This window comes from Anomalospiza imberbis, chromosome 6 (genome assembly GCF_031753505.1).
Source record: "Anomalospiza imberbis isolate Cuckoo-Finch-1a 21T00152 chromosome 6, ASM3175350v1, whole genome shotgun sequence".
NCBI lineage: Eukaryota > Metazoa > Chordata > Aves > Passeriformes > Viduidae > Anomalospiza > Anomalospiza imberbis.
This window is the reverse complement of record NC_089686.1, coordinates 49,386,156-49,406,957: the sequence shown is the minus strand read 5'-3', so window position 1 is coordinate 49,406,957 and position 20,802 is coordinate 49,386,156. Positions and strand designations below refer to the sequence as shown.

Sequence of the window (20,802 nt, the reverse complement as noted above, 5' to 3'; positions counted from 1 at the left end):
CAGCGTCCCGGGCTGCGGGGACGGAGGAGGGACTTCAACCAGGCAGCAGCACGTGCGAGAGCAACTGGAACGCTGCACTCGCCTCTCCTAATCACGTCTGTATTTATCTGTATTTAGTGTCGCAATTTGCCAGAGGAATCCCGTTTTTCTGTGAAATCCAGGTCACGCTAGTTATCATCTAGGAGTAGCTACTACACTGTATAAAAATGACATGGCTTGGATCAATTTAATCAACTTCTCAAGATGATTGAAGTAAAGTAATGCACCCCCACTTAGAAGCAAGTCAAAACCCCGAGTAACAGGCACATTCTTCTCTCTCAAGATTTTTCATAGAAGAGCACAGAGAAAGAGAAAACAATTTCTATTTCTGGTCCTTGTTTTTCCCACGTGTTTAGAGAATTGTTTACCTGGGGTGATTGCTTGACTGGATTCTGGTGAGGATTGTTCGAGCCTGATGGCCAATCAAATCCACCTGTGTCTGGACCCTCGCGAGAGGGTCACGAGTTGGGAGTGGGTTAGATATGGTATAGAAAGAGCAGGTATGCAGTTTTAGTATCTCCTTTAAACAGTACATTAATGTATTATGGTATAGTTATAATAAAGAAATCATTCAGCCTTCTGGACTGGAGTTAGACATCATTTCTTCCCCCCGAGTTCACCTGCATTTACAATAGTCCACGTTTACCCAAGTCTCAGATTAATTTTAAAATTACTTACAATTGACAGCAAGTTAATGCCAGGAGCTGGCTGAGGTCTGCTTAAGCTCTCTGGGTAAGCAACAACTCCACATGAGTTGTGATGAATTAATTAACCTCTCCAATTCTGTTTTAACCCCTCATCTCCTGCATAACCCCTTCTGCAATTTCTATGTTTCTACATCTTTCTGCTGTCACTGCTTTCTCCCCCAGCTCTGCAGGACACCAGAGGCACAGCCCCACATGAAAAAAATGCATTTGCAGTGAATGAATAGGGCACTTCACTAACTTGAGGCTCTCAGGTAATAAAAAACCAAACCAGTTTAAGCACAGACACCAGCATCCAGCTGGTGTACAACTCCAACAAGCATGATGCAGATTTGGTACTGCAGGAGAGCAATACAGAAACACATCCCTGCTCCACCTGGAAAATGTCCTGTTCCTAAAACAAGCAGAAGCTTCCAACACACCAACCATTTAGAGACAACACAAACTCAGGTAGCGAAAATTTATTCTTTCAGTTAGTCACAGCCAGCTCTTACGCGACCAGGGCAGAAGCTGTCGATGATTCACTAAAAGAGAGGAGAGAAAAGAGAAAAATATTAATTGCCGAGGCAGTTTTTCAAATTAGTTATCAAAAACAAAGATTTAATTACAAGTTTTAACTATCAGTTAACTACTACCAGCAGCTAAATCACTATTTAAAAAATTTTTATGGCCTAAGACTTCACTCTTCCTTTCACAATAAAAATCCTATTGTGACAGCACAAATCCATGTATTTTAAAACCAGGCTAGCTGCACTTGAGTCTCCTTAGAGAAACAAGGCTAATTCTAACGTCTGTGGGAATTCTATGGTGGTTACCTCTCCTAGAGAAAAGCTACATGCTCACGAAGCTTTGAAAGTGACATGAACTATAAAAATACCTGAGAACCAAGACCACAGTTTAAAGTGTTATAAAAGTCACCTGGTACTGACTGGTGTGTGATACAGACCAATCACAATGCACTCCTCACGCTCTGAATTAACAGCCCCAGCAGAGTTTACAAGACCTTGCAGTATTCAGTGCCAAGAGGAATGCAGGAGAAGACTTACTACTTCCAGTTGGGTGGCAGCACTCTCTTGGTTTTGTAGTAGCGAGCCAACCTATGGATCCTGCTCTCAATCAGAATCAAGCGGAACTTGGCATCTTTGTCCTGGAAAACAAAGTTAAATTACAACCCCAACATTACAACTACTTGGACTTCTCAATACAGAATTCAGATGAGTTTCAGTAAAGCAAATAATCCACAGCTACTGCTAAAACTTCACATTTCCATTACCAAAGCTTCAGCATAAGTCAGAGCAGGACCAGAAATACATGGTTTAAACACTGCTTTAAAAATCCTTTTCCAAGACCATTGTCCTTGATCAAAACGCCTCTCCAACCTCAGGAGTTTACACAAAGAGTCTTTGCTTTGTCAAGCTGTGCACGAACTAGTGTGTAATTTAAAATCACAGACACTGAGTTATCACCTTTCTGTTTCTCTCAAGATGCTTGCGAACAGCAACTGCTTTCTTGATCAAGTGATAAAGATCCTCTGGGAGGTCTGGGGCCAGTCCCTTCGATTTCAGGATTCTCAGAATCTTGTTGCCAGTAACAAAGCGAACTTGGGCAACACCGTGGGAATCCCTCAGGATCACACCTGAAACAAACATGTACATCTTACACTGAAAAGAAGAAATATGCACCAACAACCTTGTGAAATGGACCTTACAGTTCCAAGCTATCAAAAAAAAAAGATCTTCTCCAAGTTAAAAGCCTTTCTAGTGGCAACTGAGCAGTGAGCAAAATACAACTTTTGCCTGGGAAACTTTAAAGACAACTGACTCCCCCATCATGCTTAGAGAGGTAACACATGAGGTGCTCACCTTTTCCAATACTACTGCAAAATTTTCAACAGGACTCATTAAAGCAACGTATTCAATCATTCTATGGATCCCTCTAAAGAGAATTAATACCGCTTCCAGGATTACAATAACTAAAAAAAATTAATTTACACAGCACCTACTTACACTGCATACACAGCTCATGACCTGTGTCATGCAAACACTTCGGCTCTGAAGGGTTCAAACCCCAGAACCAGTACATGGTGCAGCTGCAGTGCCTGGCTCAGTAAACCCCATAGGGCAGAGGGTATTGGAAAATTTCCTCCAGGAAAATGGGCACGCCAAACTTCCCTATAACACCTATTAGTGGCCATTCCTAAGGACAGGCTATAAGATGAAAGTCTTCCACTTGAAAAAAAAACCAAACCAAAAACCCCCACTGCCTCACTAAGTATGCTCCCTGCAAGAACAACACACAAAATGTCCCAGCGTTGGACTTGCTGATCCCTGTGGCAGGATATTATCCTAGGACTCTCTGTGCTACCCACAGTGAACACAGGTACACCAGAAATGCTGTGTTCTCTTAGCACCTTATTTAATATAGGCTGAAGGAACAATTACAAAATTACAGTCACAAAAAATGTGTATTTGTCCCCATTCAGGAGTGGTTAATAATCCTTACCAATTTGAGAGGGAGTCAGGCCTTTTTTAGCCAACTTGTAGATCTGTTCCTTTACGTCATCAGAAGTAAGTTTCAGCCACTAAAGAAAATTAGAAAAAAAAAAGCCAAGCTGTTTAACAACTGCTTAATACAGAGGCAAGCTACAGGAAAACTTTTAATAAACGGTAGAAAGAGATGCTTTGAAATGCTTGAAAAAACAATCAAGAACTGAAATTGCACTTTTAGCGATAAAGAAAGTTTTCAGCATATAATAAACCCATAGTGCTAGTGAAATTTCAGTGGGGAAGGCAGAGATAAAGATGAGAGTCTCCCTTCAATAAACTCCATAAAACCTCCAACCCCATAAAGCCTCCAACCAACTGCTTTATCATCATTTCATTTTAACTGCCACACCAGAAGCACAAATCCAATGTTACAGACAAAAAAAAAAAAAATCACTGTCCTTGGGAAGGAATTCTTCACCTAGGTCCTTTGATAAATACAAAATTGAGACCCATTGAGCCACCCCTCAGTAAAGTACCTACAGAGGTAAGCGAAAAATCAGACTCGAAGTACACTAAAAATTAAAAAAAGAAATGAACCTACCAAGACAGGACTGTGCCTTTTTTATTAATTTAATGTTAAAAAGTACAGTACTGCTTCCACGATTACTAATGAGAAAACAACACCAACAAGCTATGTTATCCTGACTTGCCATGAGCTACAGAAGCTCCTGGTTTTTTTTTTTACTTTTTAGTCCTGTCACAGTATGAAAAAGAAAAGCGCAGCAAAAATAACAAGGAAGTGCTCTGAAGATCACAATAGACAAAATATGAATAAAACAATGGAAAAAATCCCCACAGGAATTTTTAAAAACCAATACAGCATTTGATCATCCTAACAGTTATTGAACTGTTTAACCATCGGTAGGACTTCAAGCAGCTTCTTATTACCTTAATTTTAATTGTATCTATTTAATTTCAGATTTTGTGTTTATGTTCTCATTTCACTGTTTTTTACTCCACAGTTTTCCACATGCACCACAAATTGTTCTTTCTGCCAACAACGAGATCCTCCAAGAAATAATCTTGCAAAGGAGGACAGAGACAGACTTTTTAAGTGGAACTGTACCTTTGGCACACCAGAACTACCTTTTTTAGTCCCCTGACCAACAAATTGGTTGTAAGTATTTTTGAAGGCAATCTATTTATACCACAACTACAAACTTGAGTGTAAAAACAATGATTTAATCTCCAGGAATTACCAGCCTACAGACTGGAAGTATCTGAACAAATGCTTAAATAGAAGATGAAAAGAAACTTCTTTGCCAAACGAACCATCTGGCTAGGAAAAGACACTTGCTTCCTCAGTACACTAAGGATCATCTCAGAACCACGGAATTTTTGAGGTTGAGGGCTTCTGGAGCTCCTCTAACCCAACCCCTCCCCAGGGCAGGGTCACCTAGAGCAAATTATAGGGGAGCGCACCCAGGCGGGGTTCGAACGCTTCCACAGAGGGAGACGCCGCGACCTCTCCAGGAAGCCTGCTCCATCACATGCCGAGGAAGCATTTACACAGGCCACAATTTGAAAGTGACGAGGCAAAACACTCCAGATCTCGCTTTGTTTCCCTCCGTGGGCACTGCGAGCTGCTCCGAGGGTCCCGGAGCGCGCACGGGGCGGGGAAGGCTCTGGGGAAGGTACTCACCGTGGGCACGCTGCGCCTGTAGGGCAAGGCCGACTGGGAGAGGCCCTTTCTGCGGGAAGAAGCACATCAGACATTCGGCGCCCGAGCTGAGGGACTCGGCCCCTCGGCCGCGGCCCGAGCCTTCCCCACCCCGCCGCCACGTCCACACGGCCGGCCGCCCCCATCGCTATCCCCACACGCGCCGGAGCGCTCCCGCAGCATCGCTCCCGCCCCGGCCCGGTTCGCGGTGCCCCCCGGCCCCCCCGAGCAGCCCCGGGCCGCCCGCGGGCGCGGCCCCGGCCCGGCCTCGCGGCTCACCCCGGAGCGTGCATGCGACCCATGATGGCGGCGGAGCAGAGAGCGGGCCGAGGGAGCGGCCCCGCCCGCGCGCTTCCGCAGGAAGCGCCGGCCCCGCCCCCCGCCCGCCGCAGCCAATCAACGGCGCCCGCGCCGCGCCGCGCGCGGCCCCTCAGCCGCCCCCCCGCGCCGTCCGGTCACAGAGCGGGCCACGCGCTGGGGCTTAGTCCAGAATAGCGTTTATTGTACGTACAGGAGAGCTGCGGAGGCACAGCGAACGCGCCCCACGCGGGGCCATATTGTACACCTTTATTACCGTTTAATCAAAGTATTTGGTTCTCAGAGACACGCAGACGGAGGGAGGCGCCCTGCTCTCGCTGCCCTCCGGCCCCCTCAGGGAGCGCCCGGCAAGGGGGGACACGGCGGGCCCCGGGGGAGCCCCGGCCTTAAGGCGGGTGACGGGGGGTTCTACACAACCCTACAGTTGTAAAAATAGAGAAAAGAGCGTTCACCAAAGATCGCACATGCGTCCAGAGACAGGCAGCTGTCGTACAAAGGCAGTAATAAAAATTTCAGTGCAAAGTTGGAGGTTAGTAGAGGAAGAGGCCCTAGCGCAAGCTGCTGCTGCTCTCGGATACCAACACAAGGTCGAGAGGGACAATTACACTTCTGGCTGCAGGTCAAACGGTGCATAAAAGATTTTGTTTTCATTAAACAAGATATAAAAAGCTGTTAAAACTACATTTTCAAGCTACTTAGCATACTGGTAAATTCCATCCCAATCAAATACTTCCCTCTTTCACATCCATCTTGGTTTTTCTATGTAGCACGGTAAAATTCTTATTGCAACAATCAGGTTTTTTGTAATTGAGAATAGTGCAAAGAGGTGCAAACTTGGTGCTGGTCCTCTACATGTGAGGAGAGGCCAAGGCCAGATCCCACAGACAACATAAAATCCGTGACCATAAAAAGCTCCAGCCAGTGACGATTTTGAAAAGGATGGGAAAGGCACAAAATGAGTTAAGCTATGAAGAAGATTAAATCAGAAGTCAGGACATGTGCTAACAATAATACAGTACTATAGTTTTGTTTTTTTCAGTCCAGACAACTGTTAAAACTGCAAATAATTTTTAAATGATCTTAGTTTAATTGTATTTTGTGCTGTAAGACACTGTGCTTTAATAGCAAACTGCAAAAAAGGCAGTCCATATTGCTTTAATTTTATTTCACAATGGAACGTTTCACAAAAACAGTAGTCTACTTTCCTGTGTTTAAGTGACTTGTGATTCTAATGATGGAATGGAGTAAGTCTCAAAAGCATCAAGTGAGCAGGAAATATATCTAGTTAGTTATATAGTTTATTATTTACAGGCTATATACTAAATGAAAAATATGCAGAGGATGCCTACTACAACTGGGATTTGTTAGCGCCCATTAGTATTGGCCCAGTTTCTAACATTCAAGGTATCATTAGCTTCTTAATTGCAATAATTCCTATGAAATTGGACCGTGAATCGTTTAGGCACCAGGAGATTCAAGTTTTCTTCTCTCTTCTGTATTGAAGGGAGATTGGTCAGTAGCAAGGGAAGGAAAACTGGATTATAAAATGGGTTTTTAGTGTTGGGTAGATAGAAGGCTTTCCCTGTATTGTATCCTCATAGTTACATATTTCACTTTAAAAGCTTGCTTCACGATTTTGTACTAAAGAAGTGTGCAACTTTAGAGCTTTGTTTACACAGAACATGAGCATCCTAAATCCCAAATAAGGTGAACAAAAAGGTGACACCTGTAGTGCAGAAAGGCCTAATTAAGTAACCAGTGGTATTAACAGGAGATGGTGACATTTGCACTCCACTGTCACAATATATTCATATCTAATGTTCCTCGGAATGAAGAATTTTACTGGGAGTGAGAAATAGTATTGCTGTGAACTGCTAAAGGAAAAATAAAAACAAGTCAAGTTCCTCTCTCAAAGCAGTTGATATGAACTAATTTCTGGCCTGCAATCAGCCAGCAGTGGTGCTTTTCAACTAGAGGCCACCCTTTCCCTGGAAGCACAGATGCAAATGCCACTTTGGCTTAGTGTTTGAATCTGTCCCACACTTAATCACTGCAGTACTGAAAAGTTCTAGAAATTACAATAAAAATCCCCACTGAGAAGCTGGGTACATTTCCTACGGTACCACGTTCAGCCAGTCTTCATTCAATTTTTGGAGACCATGGGTAGAAGATGGAGTAGAAAAAAACTTATTTAAGTTGAACAAATTGTGAAGATCAGTATAAGTGATGCTATTTATACATAACACATTCTGGGAAAACGCTTCCAGTAGGACCTGCAAGGTATCAAATATGAGAATGTTCCCCCTTTATAAGGAGCTGAAAGTTAATATGTATACATATTTAAATACCAGAAATGAGGTAAAAGAGAAGCATTTGAATTATAAGGCACCATTATTTACAACTTCCACTATTGGCACTCACTCCAATAAGTCTCAGAGAAGCATGAATCTGGAATTAAAAGTTTTTAAGGAATTTTTCCAGCCCTTCAACCTTCATTTCTACAGGTGTGCGTGCAGACAAATTTTACCTGTCGCTGTTTCTGTGATGTAGTGGGAATGTAATCCTAAAATATGCAATTTCTTTGATGTTCTCCAGCATTGTGTCATGGATGACACAACAGCGGCAACAAATTAAAAGCAAAAATGCACTGCATCCACAGGCCTAATGATTGAGTTATGGTTCAACCAACCAGCATGGTCAAACTGCTCATCTCACTTTCACTGATGGTTTAAAAAATCCCTTCCTTTACCCACAACTCTTAAATGTTTACAAACGATGCTTTGATAACATCACACTGGTATAAACCAGGTTTTTTTTGTAATCCTCCAAATTAGGCTACCTGAACATTGGTCCAATGTATCTGTTGAAATGCAGAGTCTCTTGTTTTAAGATGTACAGGTTATCTTCAAGTAGGAAGATGCACAAAGCACAAGTGAATACAACTGTTCTGGTGTTACTGAGTTCACAGATAGGGTACAGCAGTCAGTCTATACCAGTTAACAGTCTCCTTGCTCAAGTTGAAGTCCTTTAGTGGGAGTGTAATTCCACCTAGGAAGAAGTTCTCACGTAACGATTCTGCACTCAGCACACTTAACTGGAGCTCCCTCTGTTTCAGAGTCTCCATGCTGTATCCGCTGTACACGAGCTAGGAGGTGAGAAGTCAAGAATTTTCTGGTTAGCCAAAAGAAATTACCCAGACTGCCCTTTCTTCTGCCTGCCCAGCCACTGGCAGATGTCTCAACTACACACTGAGATCATTCAGCACATCCCTTTCTCATACAACAGGCTGAAGAGCATCCCTGTTTTATTTTGGGCTCCAAATGTTAACTGTTTAAAATGAGTGAAGTCCTATTTACACACCAAGACTTCTGAATTCGTTTTTCTCCACATCATGAGTCAGTGCATCCAGGGCAGGGGGAGTTTTAGTTTAAGATTCCTTACCTTCTCCCCATCACTCCTCACACTCAGTCTGAGAAATTTCTACTTCCTTGTAATAGCACACTGACCCACTAAGATGTTTTATATTTACCCAGGGCACAAGGTTTTTGGAAACAGTTCCTTTTCCAGTTATACATATTCATGTATTTTTTTAGACAATATTTTAATTACTGCTTAGAATAAGAAATTATAGTAAGCTACAGGAAGTTATCACATAAATTTTAACTTGCCATTTCATTGAAAGTGGGGTTTCTTGTCTTCCGGGAGATTTTGGTTTTGCGTTTGGACGTTTTGTGCGTGTCTGGAAGTAAATAGGTTTTCACATAGGGATTTGGATCTGCACCATCTTCTGTAACCTAGAGCCAAAGAAACAAGACAAGTTAGAAAATTAATTAGTGCATAACTGTATATTTTCAAGTGTGTAGATTTTGCAATCAAGCTAATCAAAAGCAGCAGTTAATTAAGCAGGCAGTCAGAAAATTTAGAAGAAAAGAGAGAGTTTCACCTTTCCTGCATCAATCTAAGTCAAGATGGTAATTGAGAAAATGGAAAGCTTTTGGCAGTGAGTAGAGTATCTCCACTTACCAGGTCTTTGATGTGCATCACCATGACAAATAGAGTGCTATTTCGATAGGATATGGATAGCTTCACTTCTCCTCCCACTTTGCCTGAGGTAGGACTTGATGGACTTGTATCTGGAATAACAGACAATTATTTCTTCTGTGATACTGGTACATTTGCATCACTACTACACTGACTTATCACATAGGGGAAAAATACAAGCCTTAGACCAAGTTCAGTTCTATTCTATTCTATTCAGTTCCTATTTCTAGCTCTCTAACAGGGGAAAGGCTACAGGCTTTAAGGCTTTAAAGGTTTTTGCATTCTCTTGCAAGAACCAGCTTGGAGGTTTGGAGTGAAAACCTGAATAATTCAGTCAAGACATAAACAAGTCCAAGTAATCACACACATTCTTGGTATATATGTCCTTGAAATTGTATGTAGGCACACTTGGAAAGACAGCGATGCAGTTTTCAATGAGAGAAAACTCCAGGTAAGTAAAAAACATTTCAAAGATTCACACTGTAAATGTGTCGTACTGTATCATCCAATTCACAAACATCCCTTACCTGCAGGTCTGGCTATTCCATCTATTCCTTCCACTTTGTCATCACGAAGTAATGGATGGAAAAAAGTATAAACAAGATCACACTAAATTTGGAAGAAATGTTATATGTTAGTTTAAGTGTTAAAAAGTGCCAAAACTTGAAAACTTGCATTTGATTTAAATTATGTGTACTCACTTCTGCCACCTCTGAAGAACTGTTCATCAGGCTCTGTATGTAGCTGTTGAGCTCTACTTTTCTTTTGGCTGCTACATCTTTGATATGTGTTCTTCCCAGAACCATCTTATTAGGAAAGCTACATGAGAAGAACAACAACACAGAGTTTTCAGTTACTTTATCAGAAGCATGTACAGTAGGATTCCATTGTCATTTCCATCCTGAAGTGCTGACATCTGTTGTTTTTTTGGTTTTTTTATTACCAATCCAGAGTGGAAACACAGCATGCCAATAGCTATGACACTCCAGAAAGGCAAGGAAATATTTATAGGTAATTATTATATGTGATATGACACAAAAATCACAACACTGAGATGCTCCTCTGGATCTCCTCCTTAAAACTGAGAGACAACTGTTTTCTCCCTTAATTGCCAACTTTGAGGTCTAGTTTGCCCCACAGCAGTTTTGTCTCCATTTCAAGCAATTTCTTCCTCCACCCAGCTGGGAGCAGTTTTGTTGCTTTGGTAATAGTGATGAGAGAGTTAGGAACATACCCTGGTAACTTCCAAAGAGGAAAGAGAATGCCAAGTTTGTTGTGGAGCTCCTGGAACTCATCAAATGTTCGGAAGACAAATGTTGGCTCAACTTGCCCTTCTCTCAAAACTCTCACTACGTAGATCTGCCCAAAACGCAAAAATAGAAGTAGTTGATATAAAAACATTATAAAATGACTTAACAATATAATTTTCTTCACAATCAAATATTTCTCCAATGGTAATTCTTCTCCTAAATACATATCCCATTATTATATCTCTTATTCCAACACTGGCATTTCATAGTAGAGTTAGAATTATAAGTAGCCCTTAATGCAAAATAACATCACATGCTCTTCCCATAAAGTAGATCCAAAGCTGACAGATGAAGGATGATGATGAAGGATGAACTGTGCCTTTGAAGCCTCATTGGAAGTTCATACCAGGTATATAAAAATGTTAACACTGGTGCAGGATTACATTGAGACATGGATCTGTGGTGCCAGAACTACCACAGAACCTTTCAGGTGTATTTTTTTTTCAATTTCATTCCCTCCTGATTCTAAAGGATTCCACTTTTAAAGTGATAATTTGGTGGGAGCATGCAAATGCACTGCATTATACAAAAATAATTTTTCAAAGTGTTGTGAGTACAGTCCCAGGATACATTCACATTATTCAAGGGAAATGAAGTTTGAGAGCTGCACAGAAAATTCAGTTCAGTGTCCTCATTTTATGGGTAGAGGAGTTATACTTTCAACATATAATTTAACTTTAAACATCTAGACAGAATCTAGACCATCCTAACAGTTTCCTGGAAGAAGCGAGGCTGTTTTGGCTTAGACCAGGATTCTCAAATAGATTTATTATACAGTGATTCAGTACAAAGCTCTTCACTTCCAGCATTAGTCAGATTTGGTCTACCTTCCCTTGCTGGTGTCTTACCAGATTAAGACATTTACAGCAAACACAGCTTGGAAAGAGATGCACATTTACATCTATCAATATTAGCTCACATTATAAAAAAATTCAGGACAATGTAACTTGAGCTGATTACTCCAGCCCAGCAAATACCAGTAGAGAAATAAAACAACTAAAAAAAAAATTGAAGAAGGATGCACATCTGCATAGGAATACAAACATTAAGTCTCAAAGTGTAACCAAGGTCTATTAAAATCCTGAGGGCAAATTGCAATGGCTGGCGTCTCTAGTAAGACTAAGAGTGTGAGTGCATTAGTACAGGAAACAATGCTGTTACCTGGGAGGAACAAATCAAACTTTAATGGAAGGTCAGACCAGAGTGTCTGATGTTACAACTCCTACTCAGGAACGAGCCATTTTACAGAAGGCAGCTACCTAAAAGCCCATCAACATGACTCAAATTTCTGTATTTTAAAATAATCTCCACCAACACTACTTCTGCTCTTTCTATTTCCTTCTACATGCTTTTCAAGATGTGTTTCCATTTTGAAGGATATTATGGGATGCTAGAAATGCCAGTCTGTACTCTAGCAGTGCTGTTGCTGGTTTACCCTGGCCAGCAGCTCAGCACCCACACAGCTGCTTGCTCACTCCCACCCCCTCACCAGTGGGACAGTGGGGAGAACAAGAGTAAGAGTGAGAAGATGCGTGGGCTGAGATAAAGACACTTCTGGGGGAAGGTGACACAAGGCAATCACCACAGCCCACAGGCAGATCAGATCCATGCTCAGCCAGTTCCCAAACAGCCACCTTGAAAGACAACCCTCTCCCATCTCCTGCTTTCTTCCTCTATGCCCACTTTTTATTGCTGACAGTGACATTATAGGCTGTGGAATATCCCTCTGGCCAGTTTTGGTCAGCTGGCCCTGGCCCTGTCCCTCCCCTGTGTCTTCTTGGAAGAAAATACACGATTATCCTCCCCGAGGGGAAACAGCTCCCACATACTTACGTAGTGTTTATCTGGGTTGTATCTCTTCTGATACGTAAACACAGACACTTGTTTGATTCGGCCGTCTTGTTTGAGAGAATAGGTTTTAGCAGAAAATGACAGAATGGGCTCATCATTAGAAGGCAGACCTGAGAAACGCAGCTGAGCCAAGTTGTGAATGAAGAAATTGAACTTTGTGGCAACACTTCCCAGACTGGATTCAATCAGCCTAGGAAAAGAAAATGTCAAAACACACAAAAGTGGTTCTGTCAATGCATCAGACTCAAGCTGAAGAAAATGAAACCCTACTTCTTACTGACAAAGAAAAGGTTTCTTACTGACAAAGAAAAGTGATCATTGGACTATATAAACAGTATCATATCAACATTTAACAGAAGACTCATCATCCAAATTTGGAATAGGTTTTTAGTGAAGCCATGAAGGCTTTCCAGACATACATCCAACTCTGGAGCCCTGGCAAGACATGGACCTGTTGGAGCAGGTCCAGAGGAGGGCCACAGAAATTATCAGAAGGATGAACACCTCTCCTGTGAGAACAGTCTGAGAGAATAAGGATTGCTCAGAATGAAGAAGGCTCTGGGGAGATCTTATTGTGGCCTTTCATGGGGAGGTCATTCCTACTTAAAGGGAACTTATACAAAAGATGGGGACAAACTTTTTAGCAGCACCTGCTGTGAGAGGATAAGGGATAAAGTGTACGAGGATAGACTCAGATTAGATGCAAGAAACAGAGTGGTGGAACACCAGAACAGATTGCCCAGAGAAGATGCAGATGTCAGGACACATCTCTGAGGAAGTTCATCTAGCTGTGAATGTCCCTGCTCATTGCGGGGGGATTGGTCTTAGATGGCCTTTAGAGGTCCCTTCCTGCCTAAAGTTTTCTATGATTCTAAGTTGCATGCACACCTCTGCAGACTTCCCTGTGTGTCTGAAGTGAAGTACAGTAACACTTTTCTAGCACGCAGCAACATCTCAGTTACACTGTATGCACTCCTCCACTTAGCCTGGGGCATCATCCCTCCCTCCCCAGCGTGCAAAAGCACTTCTCCAAGAGAGAATTTCTTTGCAATGCTTTCCATCATATACTCTGCTATTAAATTATGTAGGATGTATTCAAATGTAAGTATTAAACAGCCAGACAGAATTATTTACTCTCAGCACTTTAAACCAATTTTTCACACAAGGTTACCCCTAAAATCTGCAAGGTACTTTAGCACAAGCATTACTCTTACATGGAATTGATCTTACTTATGTAGTCAACTGATCTTTTATGATTGTACAGTGTAACTGTTCAACTTGTACAGACACGTTTGTGACCATCCCTAGTACGTTTTTTCCTAACAGAAATCTCCCATTAAGAGGATGATACTGGGAGATATTTTAGTTTTCCCTTATCCAGTACCTCGTAAAGAAAATGGTGGCTTCTGCATCTGTTGTTTGGGGCTGGAGAGCATCCTGGACATACTTCAAGTCCTGAACTCCACTTAGTTCTGGTAACCCAGAAGAAAGCATCTACAAGAAATTGAAATTTAGTTGTAATGCAATAAACCAAATATGATTTTACACTGAAATCATTAAGACTTAGACCCTCAAATTCATTTGTAGCTGCACTAATTTTCTTAATACTAACAGCAATAGACACCAATTACTTATAATCAGCAGTTATTAACAACTTCTGCTGAATTAAAAGCAACTAAAAACTCTTTGCAGTGCAATTTGTGGTAGTATATTAGTTTTAAATTTTCAAGAAAGAGGTAGGCAGTAAAAAAGCTTAAAAGATTCCAAATGAAGCTTTCCCAAAAAGTAGATCGTATGTTTCTGGCTTTTACAAAAAGCCTGCATTATGAACTTCTGAGCATAAAAAGCATAGTTTTTAATACAACCCAGCATGACAGATCTATCAAGTTTCAATTGATTATGAAAAATTATTACCAATGAAAGTAGGTTAAGGAAGAGGCTGGCATGTTTCCTTATCAAGTTGTAAGCTTGGCAACAGAGATCCACAAACAGCTGAAAGCGAATTGTGGGTTTTTCCCCACCATTAATGACATAAGCCATATCTGATGTCAGCACAAAAGGAGCTCGATCCCTGTTCAAAAAGCACAGAATTCATGAGTTCATGATAAGGTCTCTTTGTTGTCATGTGCTTCCTGCTGCCCTCCATCCCCACCCTGAGGTAATGACATTAAATATTCCACTAATACCGTTTCACGGGTTTGGGTTGGGTTCCTCTCCCAAGTGCTGGCCCAGGTTATGCAGCACATTCACACAGTACTGGATCTATAGCAGATCTCCCAGAGCAACACTTGGAAAGAAAATCACTTCATTCTCTACATTGCTTAGGTACAGAAAATACCTTTTAAAGCTACCAAACATTTGTGCATGTCCCAAAAACTTTCCAAAGTCGATGTGGAACATATGCCCGGTGTTCCGGAGCATTATGTTATCATTGTGACGGTCACAGATTCCCAGGACATAAGTGGCTACACAGCATCCTGCACAAGAGTAGATGAAGTTTTCTGAAGCCTGGGAGGGAGAGAAAAGAAGTGAATTGAGATCAAGTATCAGTGGAAAAACATAATTCATATATTCAACAGTCAATCTTGATGAGTGCAAAATCCAACCCAGGCAAAAAAGCAGACCCTAGATTTGCCTTTTTTTTTTTTTTTTCCCAAATAGTGTTCTCCAAACAGTTGGCCTTGCCGAAATTTCTTGACATCCCACTGTAGGGAGTGCAGGACTCCACGACAGTTTAGATGGATGAGAGATCTCTGAAGTCAGGTCTTAGAAGATGTAGTTTATTAAAAGGGGGGAAAGGCCCTGCTTGGAGTTGCCAGCTGCAACTCGTGGCAGGCCCAGGGAGAGAGGGAGAGGGAGAGAGAGGGAGCGAGGGTTCCAGGTGAGGGTCCCAGGGGAAGGTCCAAGAGAGCGTCCGGTCCCTGGGCACACCTTATCAGGGGGCTTCAAGGTGGGCTGGAACAGGACTTGGGCCAATGGGGTCACAGATACCTGATACTTCAGGGGAGGGTCACAGGTGTGGGGTGAACCATACATTGGGGGTGAGACAGAGCATTCCATCTGACCTTTGGACCTATCTGCAGGTAAAGGGCATTGTTTAATCAGAAAGGGGGATTGCTTTCAACCTGGCTATACTATTGTTTTCTAGTTATTCAGTAGTCAAGGTTTGTTATCTCAAATCTAGTTCTCATCTCAATGTCTATTTTCCAAATCTTTTGCCAGGCAATCATATTTATAAGGTTTTCCTACTTCATCTTCCCCAACATCCCACTTTCCAGCAAAAATCGTTATTTTGTTTTTTACATAAATTAAAGAGTGAAGAGGAGTTGAAGACATATCACAAAACAATGTTAGCAAAGAAAAAGGTACAAGACTGGTATTTCCAATGTATTGTAATGGCACTATAGTCCAAAGAAACATTTTAATTTTTGAATCTCATGTATACAGGAAGAGGCCACTGTTCCTAAACTACAATTAAGAGCAGCCACTCTTCCCCTGTCTTAAATTTAAAGTACATTTTTTCTAGATCCAATAAAAACTCTTGATAATAATCCTGAGAATCCATCTGGCTCCTTTTTATAAGGGGGATTTTAATTTGCTCTTTTTCAAGTATAGAAAAAAAATTAAGTTTCTTAAATACACAAACCAAAAATTTCAGTGGAAGACCTGGAATATGAATTTCATTTTTTCATCAGATTGTACTTAGCCCTTTTAAAAGATCTTCAAAAAAAAAAAAAAAACAGTGCTGAAAAGCTACCTTTTCATACTCCTCTTCTGTAGGATTATACTTCCGCAACCATTCAGCCAGAGGCTTGTCCTTAAAAGAACCTGTCACTCCATATTCCACTTGAATTTTCCTAAGTGTATCTGAAGCAGGAACAAGCTCTACCATGCCTTGATATAGAATAAAATAAAGTGTATTTAGCCATCTCCTTAAGTTATGCTGCATTTTTATTATTCATTCCTAACAATGATGAATCTTACATCTTAATGATGAATATTACCTTATTATACCAACCTCCTTGAAAACCTGGTCAGGTGTAAAAATAATTCTATCAGTCCCCTAAGCATTTCCAATTCAATTTCCACTTTCCATTTCTATATTACAAAGTACACCATGAAACAAGTAGCAATCCAACTTAGCTTACTTTACTACAACTAGTTACAGTTGCTAGAATGCACACTTAAGTTAAACTTTGAATAGTTAGTTTCTAGCACATAAACTTCTTTTACTCAAAATTGGGCAAAATACTTTGATGCTGACAATTCCCACACACTAACAGTGAATTAATCTAGTAATTTTATCTGCTGTCAAGTATTGAGACAGACTAGACAGTGGGCTTTATATGTGGCCTTACTTTGCCAATATAATTTACTAAAAATATTTGTACAGCTAAATCATAAAAGGAAAACATTTAGTTGATTAATAGAATTTTACTTCTATTTTGGCAAGAGCTAATAAAGGTACATCTGTAATTTACATCCATTTGACTTCTCCCCTTCAATCTTCCAAGCACTTTAAGGACACTAATATCAGCAGCAAAAAAAAAAAGCTACATAAATCAAGTCACCATTCAGAGTAGGAGGAAAAACCATCTGTTTCTCTAAAAAGCCTGTCTTACATAAACAGAAGCTTTTTGCTTAGTTTTGCCAAACTAAATGTCCATCTTTTCCATGTATTTAAGAGTTTTGGTCATGCTGTTCATCCAACTGAAGAAATATTTAAGTTGTTGTTTATCCTCTTAAATAACTTTGGGTTCTATTGGGTAGCTCTAGACAATTAGCTAAAACTAGCAAAAAGCATGTTCAAGGTGCAGGGCACAGCATTTGCACTCAGAGTTCTGTGACCTACTTTCAAATCCCAGAGACAGCTTCATATTGCCAAGGAACTTTCACCAGAATATGACACAAATTCTGGAGGACAGAGTGTGTGTATGTCAAGGGCTGGTTCAAATTTTTCTTCTTTTTGTACGTTTCAGTACCAGCATGATACTCCCTGACTCAATTGCAGCAGATTCCAAATACTTCGGCATTTTGGTTTGCATTGGAATACTTTCACCAGAATTAAACTTTCAGAATAAGGATTGCTGTAACAACATTATTTTCCTGTGTTGCAGTAAGAGCATGAAGAGCAACCTTGATTTTTATCACTGTATTTGTTTGTCCCACTGTTCACTCACAACAGAACACTCAAGAGAAGAAACACATTTGGATGCCACTCAGCCATCAGGAAATTCAGAACAATCTAACTTATTATACTCTCAAGTACTGAAGTTCCTTGCAGTAGAACTGTTCCTTGGCACCTTCTGCCCAGAGGTTTTTCACTATCAGTGTGACAAGAAATGGAAGAGGGGGAGCAAAGATTAAAGGCAGCATCTGGTTTAGCACCTCGGTCTTTTCCTGTTGAGAGACACTTGAAGATAACCATCCTTAGATCCAGTCCCTCCTGCAGCCAGATCTTATCCATGATCTTAATCATTTGTAAAGCCAACATATCTTGTCTCAGATCTTCTCCAACCTTAAATGGAAAAATAAAAGTTAACCAGTGACACAGTAAACTTCAAAGAGGAACAGACTACAATTAAACTTTCACATGTGGTAATTTTTATGTTTTACAGCCTGTTAACATGTTGCTTTCTAGATACAAAGGAACAAACTCATGGAATAACTAAGCTTATTGGTCTATGCTAAAATTAATTGATACCAATGAAATAGTGATTATCATTCAACTTCTTTTCTCCAAAACACATGTAAGGCCTACCTTAAACATCACATTAATTTCTTCTCCCAGCGGATCTGCATTTATCAGTGCAACTTTCAGTGGTACTGCATTGGAGCTGAAGAAAGAACAGGCCTGCAAGTAGATTTAGTGTCAATGGTCAGAAAGGACTATTCCTGCTAGCCCAGAAAACAAGACATTCTGATAACAAGCAAGTTTGACACACAATGTGTCTATTCAGACTTTAAACCTTGCAATTGTGGTGAATACATGCTTCCTTTGAATAACAAGCCCTTTGGCTGTTATTTGTCAAATTCTTGTACAAAAGCCAACAGTGCTGCACAGTGATGTTTCAAACATTCTGAAGGGAAGAGTGAATAAAACATTAATAAATATTTTATCAGTGGCTTTTTCTTGAAACCTAGAAGATGTATTAAAATATGTATTTGTGTGTTTCACAATATCTTCTCATTTATCTGCTTTCAAGTCCCTCATGATTTAATAGTTACAGCAGAGAAGGAAAGTGAGATGAGCTGTCTCTCAAACACAGGATTAGTTCAAGCATTACCAAACCTTTAGGTTTTCAGTCATGCATGATGATATAATCGAGAGTGTGGTTGAGCAGATATTGTAAAACCTTGCAGAGTTCTGGAAAAATAATTTACCTGCTTCTCCTACATTATTACTTTCTGGACCTTCACAATAAAATAAAGCTATTGCCCCCCTCCCCAGCGTATCTGGACACAATCAGTATCAGGTAGTTTCACGTGTTTCACACTATTTACTCACTGTTTGAACTTTTATATTCTTGGTCAATTTCCTCTTTTGATTACTAAAGCACACAAGACTCATTCATACACTTTCAGGATGGCTGATCTCAGGAGACAGGGTCTGATGATGTAATAAGTTATTACAGATATATGTCTGTATTTTTTAACACAAGTGCCCTTGGTTTTACACTGTATTTGTACACCTTTTATCTTTGCTCACTGAATTTTGCTGCCTTATTCCATCAGCATTTTTGATTAAACCCCATCTCTGCAGCATAAAGAGCTTTCAAGCACTTGAAGTGGTTTTTTTCACTTGTAAAAGCTTTACCTAGATATAATTTTTACAAAAGGGTTTTGAAACCCTTAATGTGCAGTACCTTAATATTTAACTCTTTTGCCACAAGACTGGGATTGAGAGGCAAACGGCATTTGTTCTTCAAGAAAAATAACTGCACACGCTCCATGCCATTTTGCAAGGCAACCTGCAGACAAAAAGAAAATTTAGCTGACATTTTCCTACAAATGCATCTGAAGCATCTATAGAAAACTTTTCTGGACAAACCTACCCTGAAGGCACTATTTTAACTCCTCAATGTCAACAGAATGCTAGAAACTACAGCTGCTGGCTAAGCTATGAAAAATACCTAAGCCTAGCAATGTAACACTCATCACACATGTCTGTGGGGTTTTTTTTGACTGAACCAGATGACAGCATCCCACTCCATCAAACTCTCAGTTCTATCATCAGCACAAAAACAGATATCCCATTCTTTTGCATGATGAGATCATTCTTCAGCAGTAATAGGTTTAAATTCATTTCCAGCTGATCATACACAGAAACCATCCTATATCTTCTTGCCCTATCACCTCACCACCGTATGTTTCAGGTGACAAACTTGACAAAAGCATCAACTTCATTAAACTTTGCAGAGCAACAGGTTCATAAAACTTCCTATAAATTTACATAATATTTTGAATTCAGACTAAAAAGACAATTAAGTGGATTAGTTTTGAATTAAAAACATATACCCACCTGCCGAGCAGATCCACTCGTTTGCTTTACTCTTTCTGCTACCATTCCAAAGAGCTGCACTAGCCTGGTCTGCTTCTCCAGCTCTTCTCTCAGCCTTTTTCCACAGACTGAAAGAAAAGCTCCAAGAATTTGCTCATACCTTACACCAAACTTTGTATCATACAGTGTATCCTTAAGAAGCCTGAAATAAAAGATCTAAGTTAAATTTTCCTATGGAAAATACAGCAAACAATGCAATATTAAGACATTAAAATAGTTTAGAGAATCAGTACTACGTATGTCTGAAGTTACTGATATACAGACTAGAACAGACAAGGAATTTGTGCTTTGTAGAGGCACTATCTGTTCTTTCACTAAAAAAAAAAAAAAAAACCACCAGGATCTACATTCTGTATAATCACCATTCATCACAGTCATTGTTATGTTATTGAATGATGATGTTAAGAAGGATTTTTTAATCTGAAATATTAATCTTGTGGCACACACATTACATGAGCAATGGAACAAAGAAACTCTTACCAGTACAGGTAGTGTGCAATCCGAATGTTTCCCAGTGCCCGAGCCAAAAGAAATTTCACAAGAGCACTGTCAAGGTAAGTTTCATACTTCAATGCCTAAATACAATGGAAATTACATAAATCAGGTCTGCATTTAATTACTGATGAGGATATATTTTATGACTAATGCACAGACAGAGTTACCACAAATACTTTCAATGGTCACAAAGTGATTATTTATTCAAATTGTTTCACCTGCTGTGCATTACAGTTAGAGGCACACAGCTGCATTTCTGCTACTAGTCAGAAGCAAT

General features: G+C 40.3%; 2 protein-coding genes across 3 annotated transcripts in view; both read right to left on the bottom strand.

Moving 5' to 3' along the window:
* Positions 1-1,189: 1,189 nt before the first annotated feature.
* Positions 1,190-5,331, bottom strand: RPS13 (ribosomal protein S13). Its single transcript, XM_068194078.1, has 6 exons — positions 5,229-5,331; positions 4,932-4,980; positions 3,246-3,324; positions 2,210-2,379; positions 1,790-1,890; positions 1,190-1,267 (listed from the first exon to the last, which is right to left on the bottom strand). Exons 1-6 carry the CDS (start codon positions 5,249-5,251, stop codon positions 1,234-1,236), a joined length of 456 nt encoding a protein of 151 aa, XP_068050179.1. The 5' UTR covers positions 5,252-5,331; the 3' UTR covers positions 1,190-1,233.
* Positions 5,332-5,906: 575 nt separating this feature from the next.
* PIK3C2A (phosphatidylinositol-4-phosphate 3-kinase catalytic subunit type 2 alpha) overlaps positions 5,907-20,802 on the bottom strand; it is a 51,432-nt gene continuing 36,536 nt past the window's right edge. The window contains exons 18-33 of one of the 2 annotated variants that reach the window (XM_068194069.1): positions 20,511-20,605; positions 19,992-20,172; positions 19,336-19,440; positions 18,231-18,323; positions 17,858-17,987; positions 16,227-16,363; positions 14,808-14,977; positions 14,384-14,540; positions 13,854-13,963; positions 12,452-12,659; positions 10,543-10,667; positions 10,010-10,127; positions 9,836-9,917; positions 9,291-9,400; positions 8,936-9,061; positions 5,907-8,412 (exon numbers count right to left, since the gene is read on the bottom strand). In XM_068194069.1, coding sequence (XP_068050170.1) covers positions 8,230-8,412; positions 8,936-9,061; positions 9,291-9,400; positions 9,836-9,917; positions 10,010-10,127; positions 10,543-10,667; positions 12,452-12,659; positions 13,854-13,963; positions 14,384-14,540; positions 14,808-14,977; positions 16,227-16,363; positions 17,858-17,987; positions 18,231-18,323; positions 19,336-19,440; positions 19,992-20,172; positions 20,511-20,605 — 2,130 coding nt within the window. In that variant the 3' untranslated portion in view covers positions 5,907-8,229. Of the gene's footprint in view, positions 9,062-9,290; positions 9,401-9,835; positions 9,918-10,009; positions 10,128-10,542; positions 10,668-12,451; positions 12,660-13,853; positions 13,964-14,383; positions 14,541-14,807; positions 14,978-16,226; positions 16,364-17,857; positions 17,988-18,230; positions 18,324-19,335; positions 19,441-19,991; positions 20,173-20,510; positions 20,606-20,802 lie in introns of both variants that reach the window. The other variant, XM_068194068.1, reaches the window with a different exon arrangement.

Excerpts from the sequence above, each read along its gene's own strand:
- RPS13 (XM_068194078.1), bottom strand. The coding sequence starts at position 5,251 with ATGGGTCGCATGCACGCTCCGGG. Across the intron at positions 3,325-4,931 it reads ACAGGCGCAGCGTGCCCACG|TGGCTGAAACTTACTTCTGA; the intron begins GTGAGTACCTTC and ends AATTTTCTTTAG. Across the intron at positions 1,268-1,789 it reads CTGCCACCCAACTGGAAGTA|TGAATCATCGACAGCTTCTG; the intron begins GTAAGTCTTCTC and ends CCTCTCTTTTAG.